This window comes from Electrophorus electricus, chromosome 2, assembly GCF_041902795.1.
Source record: "Electrophorus electricus isolate QZ-2024a chromosome 2, ASM4190279v1, whole genome shotgun sequence".
Classification (NCBI taxonomy): Eukaryota; Metazoa; Chordata; class Actinopteri; order Gymnotiformes; family Gymnotidae; genus Electrophorus; species Electrophorus electricus.
In genome coordinates, this window is record NC_137498.1 from 34,441,099 (window position 1) to 34,454,752 (window position 13,654).

At 40.9% G+C, this 13,654-nt stretch overlaps 1 protein-coding gene across 8 annotated transcripts in view; it reads left to right on the top strand.

Annotated features, from left to right (window-relative positions):
• csmd3b (CUB and Sushi multiple domains 3b) overlaps nt 1-13,654 on the top strand; it is a 313,453-nt gene that overhangs the window by 215,617 nt on the left and 84,182 nt on the right. For all 8 annotated transcript variants that reach the window (XM_027011676.3, XM_081700305.1, XM_081700321.1 and 5 more), the window contains 7 exons: nt 4,497-4,623; nt 5,498-5,700; nt 5,978-6,169; nt 6,956-7,094; nt 9,339-9,526; nt 10,064-10,258; nt 11,088-11,204. In XM_027011676.3, the coding sequence (XP_026867477.2) occupies nt 4,497-4,623; nt 5,498-5,700; nt 5,978-6,169; nt 6,956-7,094; nt 9,339-9,526; nt 10,064-10,258; nt 11,088-11,204 (1,161 nt within the window). The remainder of the gene's footprint in view (nt 1-4,496; nt 4,624-5,497; nt 5,701-5,977; nt 6,170-6,955; nt 7,095-9,338; nt 9,527-10,063; nt 10,259-11,087; nt 11,205-13,654) is intronic.

The window sequence follows — 13,654 nt, forward strand, 5'->3', positions numbered from 1 at the left end:
GATTGACGCTGATCTGGATGATGTCATGTGAGCATCAGTAAAGGAGGCGTTCAAAAATTTTCATGGTGTGAGCAGGCATATTAGCCCTTATTCTTGAAGATCGGTATGGTGATACGCCATCAGTGGTTGGCCAGCAGCAACCGCGGCGTTGAAGAACACAGTCAGCCAAGCTGCTGTTTCGGCGTGCAGATCCTTGAGCTTCCAAATGTCCACTGGCAGGTCATCTGGACCCAAGGCCTTTTGGTTCTTCATGCTTCCAATAGCTATGGTCACCACCTCAGTTACAATTTGAGGCACTGGTCCACAGCAGGGTAGATCTTCTGGAATTAGCAGATGTGAGAATTCAATGTTTAAGAGCTCGTCAAAGTATTCATGCCACCTGCTCAGGATTTCCTTCTTATCCTGCAGTCACCAACCATTCTTATCCTTCATGCACATATAGTGCTTGATGTCATGCACCACCCTTATACGTGCTTCCGCCAGTCAGTAAATGCTCTTTTCACCTTCCCACGTGTCCAGCTGCTCGCAGACGTCTCACTAATGTTTGGCCCAGGCTGCAGCCAACGTTCTCTTGGCTTCCCACTTGGCGGCAGTGTAACATTGCCAATTATCACCGGTCTTGTTGACGAAGCAAGCCCTGAAGGCTGTCTTCTTTTTGCACACCTTCTGCTGCACTTCTTCAGTCCAGAGCCATGCTTGCTTATCGAGGTGCTAGCAGCCGGGTTTCCTGGTACCGAGGGTCACCCTTGCAGATGTGGTGATGGAGTCGCAGAGCACATTTCACCAGGCGTCAATTGAGGTTGCATCGATGTCGGGGAAGGTAATGCTGTTGATCATGCCCGCTTCATGTTCATGCAACTTCCACCATTTGATTATTGCTGGTCCTCTCACATGGGCGTCCTGGTGTTACATGGTTATCTTCATATCAATGACTAGCAACTTATGCTTTGGGGCCAGGCAGTCAGATGGAATGACCTTTGCATCAGTGACACTAGCAGGGTAGTCGCGTCTCTGTGCCTGCATGAAGTCGATCTGACTGCAGCTGTCTCCACTGGCATAGGTGACCAAATGGCTCATGCACGTTTTGAAAAATGTATTGCAAATGACCATATCCAAAGCCGCCGTGGCAATCGTACCCATCCTTTGCCCACCCAACATATCCGTTCAGGTCACAACAGACCGTGAACAGGTCTTCCATGGGGCATGATGTGATTCAGTCGTGGAGATCCTGCCAGAACTGCTCCTTCTCCTGCTCTGCACATCCCATCTGCGGCGCATACACGGAGAAGACCCACAATCGGCAGACACTGATGTGAATGACAGCAGACATGAGGCGGTTGGATTGGTGATTTACTTTGGCCAAAGGTCACACAAGTCAGGGCTGAAGACCAAGGCAATGCCTCTCTGGCTCGTCATGCCATAGTAGATCAGTTTAAAACCATCACCGATGTTGCACAACTTGTGTCCTTTCCATTGTGTTTCCTGCAGGCAGGCAATATCCACACGACACCATTTGAGTATTTCGGCGAGTTTGCAGCTGCATCCAGTTAGTGTTCCGATGTTGAGTATAGTGATTCAGATTGACTTCGGTTTAGATTTCAGGTGGGCTAGCTTCTTTGGCCGACTTCACCCTTGAATCTGTAATCCTCGCATATTTCTCACACTGGTTGGGCAGGGCCAACATGCATCGCCGCCGGAGGACGACCTCCCATTCGACAGTGATTTTGGATTTGGCATTTTGAAGGTTTGATCCTTGGGTTGCAACAAAAGTTGACCACCCGTCTTCTCATCACAGCCCGACGTCGGGTCCGTATTCGGCTCAGCACCACCTTGCAGATGGGTAGTGTCCAGCGGCACCACTAGGAGGAACGGACGCCACCGCCTTCAGCATCTCAGCTGCTAGTGTTCCTAAACTCAAAGACTTGAATATATGAGGACTGCACCTAGGTGCACTTTTACTGACTTTCTTTCCATCTAAACCACTGAAAGATGAAGAAATTTTACTAAATCGGTGGAGTTCCTCTTTAATGTAACCCACCCTGTCACTTAAAAACCATGCGTGATAGGAAAATTCTAAAAACAGATTTGAAGTTATATCAGGTTCATCTATTTTAGATTTAAAATTTTTTAGATTTAAAACTTTGAATTTTGTTGTCTAGTGTTATGTAGGACTAAGTTGAAAATTGATGAAAAGTGAAATTAACTTGGCCCAGATCTGGTGGCACAGTGAGGAGAAATGTAAAAATGGATCCTCCATTATTAATGTCTCTACTTAACATACTGAGCAGGTAGGGAGTGTATCCTCAAATTTTGTAAAAATTCACATTCTCCCCATTGGCTATCAGAAAGTACATCCCTCCAATTACAGTAACCAAGAGCACTGGTTTATCCCACCCTGTTATTTTAATTTACAACACTGCAGTAGAAGCCCCTCCCCATTTCTGTATTGAGCTGCAAAACTCTTCCACTGGTATGCTACAAAAGAAGCACCACACTGCAGCTCCCAAGGGTTTTATTCTGCATGATATCTTTATAGAACTTTAAAATAAAGTTGTAATGATGTGCATGTCCTAGGTGTATATAAATTGGCAGTGTTTGTGGATTTAGCCATTATGGACACATTTGGACATAAGGGTTCAATACTCTTCTCAGTGTTAAACGTTTCAGATTTTAAACTGCTGTCTGAATGTGATGTAGGTGCTTATACTGAGAGTGACTATGGAGGTTATTCCTCACTGCACCAGACACACTTGGTTTGAGACAGGGCCATGAGCAGTAACTAATAATCCTTTTCCTGATGGATAGTAATTAGTAGAAATTGGCCTCTGAAGAGCCTGATATTGGTATGCCTACTGACCCAAGATCAGATTTGCTTAGTGTTAGATTTGGTTTTAATGAGGAACAATTAGCCGCAAAGCTCTCGTCCGAAACTCCTCCCTGGGCGTAGATGTAACTGATGACAGCACACACACACACACACACAATTTTTTCAGGCCCACATCATGTTCTTATGAAAATGGGACAGTACCAGTAATGGGTATTCTTACTAATGTAAATTTAGTACTGTATTCCTGCCTCAAAAGAAATAGTGCGCTCAACCAACCTTGAAGTTTTCAGGCTAATATTTTTTAGATGTATCTACCAGCATTAATAATAGATGCTTAATAATGTGGGGTGAATTTTATTTCCTTAGACTTTAGAAATATGTGGGTCATTTGGTGTGACCTTTTGCTAAGCAGTGCGAAAACAGCACCCTACTTTTTTTTTATTGCAGATAAAATATTTAATCTTTTTTTTATTCAACTGGTATGAGGTGTGAATGCAACAATGGAAATGGCTTTAAATCCCTTTTTTTCTCAAAGGAAGTAACATAAAAACATGGCACAAACATGGCACACTAGACCATTTCTTGAGAGGAGCAAAGTAGGTTAAGGAGTTAGATTACACTAGATCTATGGTCACAGATCCAGTCTGCATCTACACCCTTACACAACTCCACCTGTCATGCTGTGATAATTGATTTGAGAAATCAAAATAGCCGAAGACTCAAACTGAGATCTCCATCAGCTCTCCAGCCTATTGTGTAGATTTCCAACACCTCTGAGTGGCCAATCAGAGTTGATTGAGTACTCGTGAGCAGTGGCTGACGTGATTAAGCAGCTGCTGTGATGAGCAATGAGCATGGCTGGGTGTTGGTTTAGAGGGAGGCTGCTCAGGACTGGGTGTCTAAAAACTGCTCTAATGTTCAAATTAATCAAGTTGCGATCTGAACCCTGTTATTCAGGCTTCAATGAACTGCGTGTCCATTGTTTGTCATGTAGATATATTATGCAAATGAGTCTTACTGAAAGAAAATTCTGATGTGATCTCATTAATAAATGATGCCTACCTCCTGAAGGGCCCACACCTAGAATCATGCACAAAAAGTGGAAGGGAGAAAGAGAACAAGGAGAAGAAATAAAAGGGTGTGTTGGAAAGATTGAAGTTTCTATTAAACTCCTTGTGAACGCTCCACAGTAATGGCAGGGCAAGGAAAGTTGTGGTGGTGTCTCCAAATTCTATCAGGAGGCATCAACATGGGTCTGTGCTTCGTTTGTTTACTGACTGATTGCAAATGTCCAGAGAAGTCCAATCACATGGCCCTGCTAAAAGTTCGCCAGTGGATTGCTGAGAAAAAGAGAGGGCAAGAGAGGGTGGACATCTGCCCACAGTGCTGACTGAGGTCTGCAGGTACTCTCATGGAGCTGTATTGATTAAAGTGGATGATTCATGCTGCCTCAGATTCTGCCTTTTCAATTGTGTTATTTGTTTTCCAGCCACCTCTAATTACTTGAGCAGTGTTGAGCACAGTTTCAGAATGGGAGAGACTTTAAAAATATGTTTGATTTTATGCCTTATCTCAAACTTTCTTCTTGTAAACCTCTGTGCTTTTTGTTTCTTTCTCTTTATTTCTGTCAATCTTCTTTCCCCCTCCCTCTCCATTTCTCCTTGCCTAGCTGAATGTGGTGGACGTTTTAAGGGGGAGTCATCTGGGCGCATCCTGTCACCCGGTTACCCGTTCCCTTATGACAACAACCTGCGATGCACATGGGTCATTGAGGTGGACTCAGGGAACATTGTCAGGTGCAAATCAGCATTCTCTCACACATGAAGAAGCATACTTCACCACTCCCCACCACTCCCAAGTCAATACCCTACCAACCCCAGTACAGTCAGAAATGCATATATGGCTGCAGCCTGAGACAAGAGCTATTTAACTATTTATATGCCATTTATAGGGCAAAGATGAATATCAATATCTCATCTATATGGGGGAGGCAGCTGATGTATAACACAAAGCTCTGCTTTCCACTTGTGTGGCAGCACTGATGCCTGACTGGTTGAAGTCATTACAAGAACTAAAATAATTCTTATAGATTCAATCATTACAGCTGTACAAAGTCAAAAGCATTACAAGCTTGAAGGCGAAATCATTCGTCCTTTTTCAACTCTCATGGCAGCAAATGTCTTTCTGAAATCAAATATTCATTTATTACTTTTTCATCTGTCCACTGATATCACTTTCAGAAAAGTTTTATAATAAAGAGTTGATACATAGGCAGACTCTGCAACTATATCATGCAATGACTGTGCCCAGGGTAAATGTTGTTGATAAAATAATGGGAAAGTGCTTCTCTTTCATGTCTGGACAATGGACAGAATTTCTATCTGGGTTTTTTTCTTTTTTTTAACTGAAATCCTAAGTAGCATGTAGCTTTGAAACAAAAGAGAAAGGAAGTTCTGGTGTGATGCAGCATATCTCTAGTGGTAATATGAACTATTTAAATACTTGACACTTGATATTAAGCCATTTGACTGCAAATTACTATATGGTGTAGATAGTATGTGTTTACAGTTCAGAACAAAACTTAGTACTGCACAAATTTAATTGTGGAGCCAATGGTCATTTCATATAATTCCTACTAAGTCCTTGTCTAATCATTGAACTTTTTAACAGCTTGCAGTTTCTAGCCTTTGATACAGAGGCCTCCCATGACATCTTGAAGGTGTGGGATGGCCCTCCTGAGAATGAGATGTCTCTGAGGGAGGTCAGCGGCTCTCTGCTGCCAGAGGGCATCCACAGCACCCTCAACCTGGTCAGCATCCAGTTTGAGACCGACTTTTACATCAGCAAGTCTGGCTTTGCCATTGAGTTCTCCAGTGAGTCCCATCATTCCCATAGTTCTCAAGTGTTGCCTTTTGATTGACAGGTTTAATAACACTGGCCTTGGTTAGTGTTTAATTCAGCTGTACTGATATACTATTAGCAGGCTTCATCCCCTTAAACTGGCTGACACCATCAGAGTGTTTCTGCACCATAATTGACAGTTTCGGTTCTGGTGGTGTCTGTAGGTTTATTTTGACTGACAGTGCATATTGCCCGATCTTGTCGGAGTGAGGCAACTTGATGTTAATTGGCTGTGTTTGTACTTGTTAGGCTCGGTAGCCACTGCCTGCAGAGACCCGGGAGTGCCTATGAACGGCAGCCGGAATGGAGATGGAAGGGAACCTGGTGATACTGTGACCTTTCAGTGCGACCCAGGATATGAGCTCCAGGGTGAGATGAAGATCACCTGTATACAAGTGGAAAACCGTTACTATTGGCAACCCAGCCCACCTGTCTGTATAGGTGAGTGCTTCTTGCACATACTACTAACCTGGGTATATATAACAGCTAAAAACAGCATTCGCATAGATAGTTTTTAATTTAAGATGTTTTCAGGAAAGAATATTTAGTCGAATTAAAGACTTAATGTGTTTCTTCAAGCTATATATATTACATTTAGCTGAAAATTACATTTTGTTTCAAGTGTCTATACTGCATGGGTATCCTCTAGTATAGTAATTTGCATCTTTGTCAAAAGATTCTCAAGAGTTGTGAAAGCCAAGCCACTCTCAAGCCAAAGAGTCATTCAGATAACCGTCATCATCCTGACTATATTAAAGTGTGCTAAAATTAATGAATATCAAATTATAAGATTTGGAATGCCTTCCTATTTTCAAAGATACTTCAGTAGCAACCAGCAAAATGTGGAGGAGCCACATTTTGCCACTTCCTTTCATGTGCTCTCAGCTAATTATCCTCTATCCATATAGCACCCTCTGACTCTGCTTCCATCCATAGCCCTCTCTCTCTCTTCTTCTCTTTCTTACCCCTCTCCCCCTCTCTTCTCTTGCTCTCTACTTCTTAACCCATCCCCTATATCTCTCTCTTTATATGAGATATGAGAGCTGTATCGATTTAGTATTTCAGGCAAGATTTATTTCCACAACTCTGAACACTTCTACTACACTTCTCCTGAGCCAGACTCCTGGCATGCACAGCTGCTCCAGCTGTGTGCATTAATGAATGGGACCATGCACGAGGTACATGAGTCCATATGGTATTGATATGACTCCTATGTGTTTTCCACAGCTCCATGTGGAGGGAATCTGACTGGCTCATCTGGCTTTATCCTCTCACCCAACTATCCTCACCCATACCCTCACAGCAAGGACTGTGATTGGCTCATAGCCGTCAACCCTGACTACGTCCTTTCACTGGCATTCATTAGGTAATGAGCTTCTTGTTAGCACATTCATATTTATTTACATATATTTTTAGATTCTTTTCTGGCTATTTTAATACTTTTATTATTCATATTACATTCAAGTTTAATAACTATTGGTTTATTCTTATTCCAAATAGAGTCAGCAGTGTTGAAAAGCTATTTACCGTACCTTGTTACAAACCATTTAAATATCCCCTTTAAAGATCATTAGTTCATTAATTTAGTTAATAAAATGATAGAATGATGGGTTTGATGCAAAAAGCAACTGTTTCCCCTTTTCCCATCACCATAGATCTGTAATTATGTAACAGCAAATGCTATCACTGTGTAAATTAAAGTGTGTTTCATGTCCAAGGCAGATAATGGGCCCAGCTGGAATTTTGTGCTCATTTTGCTGGTAATGAAACCAATATTCTTGGGCGGTTTTTTGTTTTTTATTTATTTTTTGTTAGGGTTTTTTTGTTTTTTTTTGGAGGGGGGTTGTCCACCTTCCTCAGGTTCCATTTAAAGTAGCCTGGTGTCTCAACTTTGAATGATGTGACCAAATAATAATATATTAATGTTAATATATGTGCTTTGCAGTCAAATAATGTTCCAAATTGTGTCCATTATTCATTTAACCTTTGCAAAGTGAAGATTGCAGCACTGCAGGGATTCTCTTACTAGACAAGGCTGATGTAAGGTTACACTGGAGTCCTGTTGGACCATCACATATGTGAAGAAGAGGATAGCCCCCCAGGTGTTAATACCTTCTCACACGTGTTAATGTTATCTAGCCCACTTAAACTAGACCAGCCACATAAAAAAAATGTCCGCTAATAGAGGAGGTTAAGTTAGATACAATATTGATTAAATTTCCAAGTACATCGGTGAATACACATATCACATGCTGATGTAATACATATTCTGCTTTGCCTGGATTTGTGTTCCTCAAAACTTACAAGGTAATAATTTGAGAATGTACTAGATACAAGCCAGACTCTGAAACACAGCTTAGGTAGCATCATTACCCCGAGTTGGTATTAAATGTGAGCTAGCATCGTTCACATTTCAATTTCCTCCTCTAGGAGTAAATAACTACATTGGACTTCTGCCAGTAAGGCAGCATTTCAAACAGGTTTTTAATGAATGACTCTCAATCAGTTCCATCTCAGGCACTTTCATTACACAGTCCATTACTGACATCATGTTCCTTAAAAAAAGACCACTATATGAAATATGTCAACAGTAAAAAGAGAAAACAATGCTAAATAAAAATGACCCCCAATATTTGCAACACTGCAAATGTGTTATCTCCAAGTTGTCTCAATTTAGAATTATTATCTGAGCTTGCATCCAAGCCAATTACCACAAAGCTAATTGTTTGCTGATTGACAGCTCCAGTGACTAGGAAAAGGTGAGAAAAAAACTTCCAATACATCTGGTTATCAAAAATTAATTACTTTTTTAATGTAGTGTTAAGAACATTTGCCCAAATTCACATGTTTGTATTTTTATTATCTCACGGTGAGCCCTGAGCAATACATTCTAAGGCAGTGAAGTGTGTCAAGCAATCTTAGTATTCTCTAACAACATAATGGAGAGAATAGAGAGTAAATCTGATGCAGTCACAATCCATCTCATGCAAATGACTCTGCTGATAGGAGAGTCCTTAACGTCACACCTTATTGAAGATGAAAAGGTGCAAATGTTTATCTTTGTCTTGGAGACCCAAGAGCACAGAAAAGCTTTAGATAGCACCTATTCTGGTTGAGAGCTTTTTTTTCTTGTTCAGAGAGGATGTGTGGGAATGCACTGTTCGTATGTCACTCTTGGGTATTTATAGATTTGCTTTTACAGCCCACACCTAGAGAGGCTTTAAGAAGATGAACAGGGCTTTAGGTCTAATGTTTCTAAAGCACAGCTAAAAAGAATGTAGATCTTCTAAGAATACTACTCCAATCCTCTGAGGGCAACACATTAAAATTCGTCAAAGTCATCTAAGGTATGTCTGATGAAAAAAGAATGTAACCGTAGCCCAAGTTTTGTGTATGACATTCAGATATTTATACCATTCTTAATCAGGCAACACCAAATATCAATGCTTGCTGCCTTTGCCCACTACCACATGCTTTGAAAGCAGCATCTCAAGCCTTGTGCTGTGGTCTTGGGTCAGGGCACCTCCTGCCATCCTTTGATCACAGCAAGTGGATGGATATTATAGTCTGCTCTTTGATCTTCTCTTATCTTCCATTTTCATCTATCCAGCTTCAGTATTGAGCCCAACTATGACTTCCTGTACATCTACGATGGGCCAGACAGCAACAGTCCTCTGATCGGCAGCTTCCAGGACAGTAAACTTCCTGAGCGTATCGAGAGCAGCTCCAACACTATGCACTTGGCCTTCCGAAGTGACGGCTCTGTCAGCTACACAGGCTTTCACCTTGAGTACAAAGGTATGCCTTTGAAAAGTGCTGACATTTATCAATGATTTAAAAGGCTTTGGTTAGTCACGTTACAGACATGGTAGGATATACCTCATATTACATATTTCTTTATCACTACAAGTTAATTAATATGGTTATAGAACTTACTGATGGATAATTCAAAGTTTTGTTTGGAAAAGTTCACAGCAGAGCCTGATGAAAAAAGGGTGCAAATTTATTGTTGGATAAAAAAATAGAACAAGCAACATTGATAGTTGACACAGTGTAATGTCGCCTATTATGAAGCTCATATTTATTGGTAATACTATAGAGTATGTATTATTGATATAGTGCTTTAAAAAAAACAGGTTACTGAGGATACAAAGGATAGAATATAGAAATTGAAGTACAACAATAAAAAAACACCAATAACAAACAATTAAATCAGATTAGAATGCATACAATAATATGAACAGATAAACAAAAAGATGCTAAACTTTAACAGAATAACTGTTTAATGCTGTTTAAATCAACATTGCTTTTTGTGCTGTTGTCTTTCCTATGAAGCCAAGCTGAGGGAGTCCTGCTTTGATCCAGGCAATGTCATGAACAGCACAAGACTAGGCAGTGATTACAAACTGGGCTCCACTGTCACGTTCTACTGTGAGGCAGGCTATGTGCTCCAGGGCTACTCCACCCTCACCTGCATCATGGGAGACGATGGCAGGCCTGGCTGGAACAGAGCTCTGCCAAGCTGTCAAGGTACACATCAGTGAGAGCATGATTTATATCACCCCCACCCCCCCCACTTGTTTTTTATCTCCTTTTTTTGGGGGGGGGGAGGCAAGTCTCAATTAGAAGGGTCATTTACATTTACATTTACAGCATTTAGCTGATGCTTTTATCCAAAGCAACTTACTATTATAACTAAATACAACTTGAGCAATTGAGGGTTAAGGGCCTTGCTCAGAGGCCCAACAGTGGCAACTTGGCAGTGGTGGTGGGATTTGAACCACTGAACTACCACTGCACTGATGTTTGGAGGGGTCAGACCCACCTAATCCCCTAAACATAAGTGGGTCAGAGCCCCCCTAAACATCAGTGAAGAGAATGTCAAAGGTGGAGAGTCCAGGGTGTTTTGAAAAATGTGCTATGAAGGCTGAACAGTTGTCCCATGTGGGAATATTTGGGCACATAATGTATAAGACCCAGAAGATGAATTTAGTAATCATTAAAGCTGTTGGAAGCAATTTTATTTTTGATAAACCTTTGATAAACTTTTAATTTCCTCAAAGACATCACTAAAATAGTTGCTCTGAAAAAATAGCCCTCTCCTAGGCTTTACAAGCAGAAATTTTTGAAGCAAGGTGGTAAAATCTTTTTTAAAAAGTCAGGTGGAAATGGACGAGAACTGTACACTTGTCCAGTGGATTTAAAAACATTTATCAAATCCAGAGAAAAATACAGAACATGTATTGAACAGGTGATGTGCTGTATGCATACAGCCCTGTGTTAAGTTTTGTGTATGTGTGTGTGTGTGTGTGTGTGTGTGTGTGTGTGTGTGTGTGTGTGTGTTTCTTTGTCTGAGCAGCACCTTGTGGGAGTCGCTCCACAGGGTCTGAAGGAACTGTTCTGTCCCCAAATTTCCCCAGGAACTACACCACAGGACACAGCTGTGTGTACTCCATCTCTGTGCCAAGGGAATTTGGTAGGAGCCTCTTTCATTTAAAATGACAATTTAAAATTACAATCACATTCTTTAGGTTGCATAATGCTAATCATAATTTAGGGTGATCAAGTCACCTCCATTAAAACAACAGTTAGTTTCATGTCTTGGGTTGGTTGTGCAATAAAAAAGTGCATGTCCATGTTGTTTTATTCAACCACTCAAAATCCCCCATTTCAAATAAACAGGTTAGAAACACTGTTTAGAAGCAGGTTAAAACAATGTCATACACTGGCTTATAAACCTTCTCTCTGCATTCATTTGAGCTCCTGGATTTAACATTTCCAAGAAAGAAGGTGCTCTGTGGTAACTTAGCAACTAGCTGCCAGTTTTATGTCTTATATTTGAAAAGTTGAAAAGCATGCTGGGTGCATGCTGAAGCTGAAGGCCTCTCTACAGTATTAATATTTATAGGCCAGAGACTGTCGACGGTGAATAAGATGCTTCACAAAGCATTTACTCATCAGCATGCACACTAGACCACAGCGATTCCTAATTACTAGAAAATAATGACAGCAGTGTCAGATGTCAGTGACCTGTCCTCAGAAACACTCCCTGGAGATTCACCCCTCTCACCTTACCTGCTTTTCTATGTTTGAAGTGTCATTCTGCTTTTCATAAGGGAACTAACTGATGCTTACGAGACATCATGGAAGCAAAGGTGTGCTTCAAGAATGGGGTGTTACATAAGGTCAGGACCAGGCAGCTGCACAACTGTCATATTTGTGGAAATCTTGGGTTCTATTGATTTACTGCTAAAAGATTTTTTAAAAAACCCAGTTAGGAGACCATAGAGGATACTTATGTAGACTAAGAGCAGGAAAAGAAACCTTCAGATAAGCCATAGCTCAACAATGGACTTTATGTTCTAGTTAGCCAGCATCTTTAGGCAGCTTTGCTCCTTGATGACAACCCAAGCACTTCTAGACTGTCTATCAGTGTTGGATCATAGCAGCTGTAAGGAGTTTAATACTCATCTTGTGGTAGTAGCGGATAGAAGTTGGATTGAGGGATTACATACCATCCCTGTGACCCACTCCTGTCATTCAGCCCAGTACACAGTATGCTGTGCTCAAGTCCCTACAGATCCTGCTAAAATGGAGCAGCTTTGTCTTCCAAAGCTTGCTGCCAATGTTCTCAGAAGGATTTGACTCCCTAGGGATCTCGTTGAGTCCAAACCGAAGACTACTACTGTTTTCATATACTCCTGTGGGTATTTCAGATCCTCCTCTCAAACATCTTTTACGAGTGTATGGCCTGGACAGGCGGACTGCTTGCAAGGCCTTCTCTGGCCATCATGACAGATAACACTCCTATCGTGTGAAATGAAGACATGATATGAATTAAGAGATTAAAAAGATGCTTGGCTTTGAGAAATTAAAAGATGCTTGCCTTTGAGTATGAGGAAAGTTGTACAGCTAATCTCAGAGGTGTTTATAGCGTTCAACTTTAATGTGTGAATAACGCTATTGTCCACTCTGTAAAATGCATTTTTATATTGCATTTAAAAATTATTTTATTCCATCCTAAATTTGCATGACACAGATATACTTAAATGCATTGTTTTTAGGTAGATTTATTTTATCATCATAATATCGGGAGTGACAAACCCTGAAATATTTTCAAAAACCATGCTCCCTTGAAAACAATTTTATGTTCACACACACTCTTAACCTTTATATGAGAAACTGCCTGAACTCTTAAACTATTTGAGGAACAGACTGGGGGATTCAGCACCCAAATACATTGGTGTGCATCAGGGTATTGTTTTGTAATACACTTGCTCCAGGGATTTTATGGTAGATGTCAGGTTTAATGAGCTAAGGTGACATTCATATCGAGACTAAGGTATCTAGACTATTGTGAGGTTTGTTTTTTTTTCCCAAAGGAACACAAACAACACATCTGAACAAAAGATCAATAGGGACAGAAATAGATTTAGGAAACACAGACACTGTGTCCTCTGGATCCAAGATGGAGGCTTGGCCAGGAACGGAGAGACAGCAGGAGGGACATGGTTCAGTAATTTAATTGGATTTGCAGCTGAGGTAATAGATATCTAGAATACAAGCATAAAGACCTGTTTTGACATTTTCTGCTATTAACGATATTTGATCTAAGGCTGAATGGGAAAGAGTGAAAGGCACATATCTATAAATTCACTGAAATTGTTTCTCCATAACCATTTCTTTTCTACTTTTCCTCATGCAATACTGCTATCTTTGGTTATTTTAATAATGGTTAACCTTACCTTATTTCAGTCAATACAAATGTATTGTCTCTATCCATTTTTATGAGAGAAAGAGTGGGTGAGAGACAGTCAGCTAATCCCGTCATCGGTTCTCTCACTAAGTGTCTGCCTCGTGGACTCCAGATGGAGGGGAGCTGTGTATTATCATGCACCTGAAGTACTGTCAAACATGTGGAGTGAG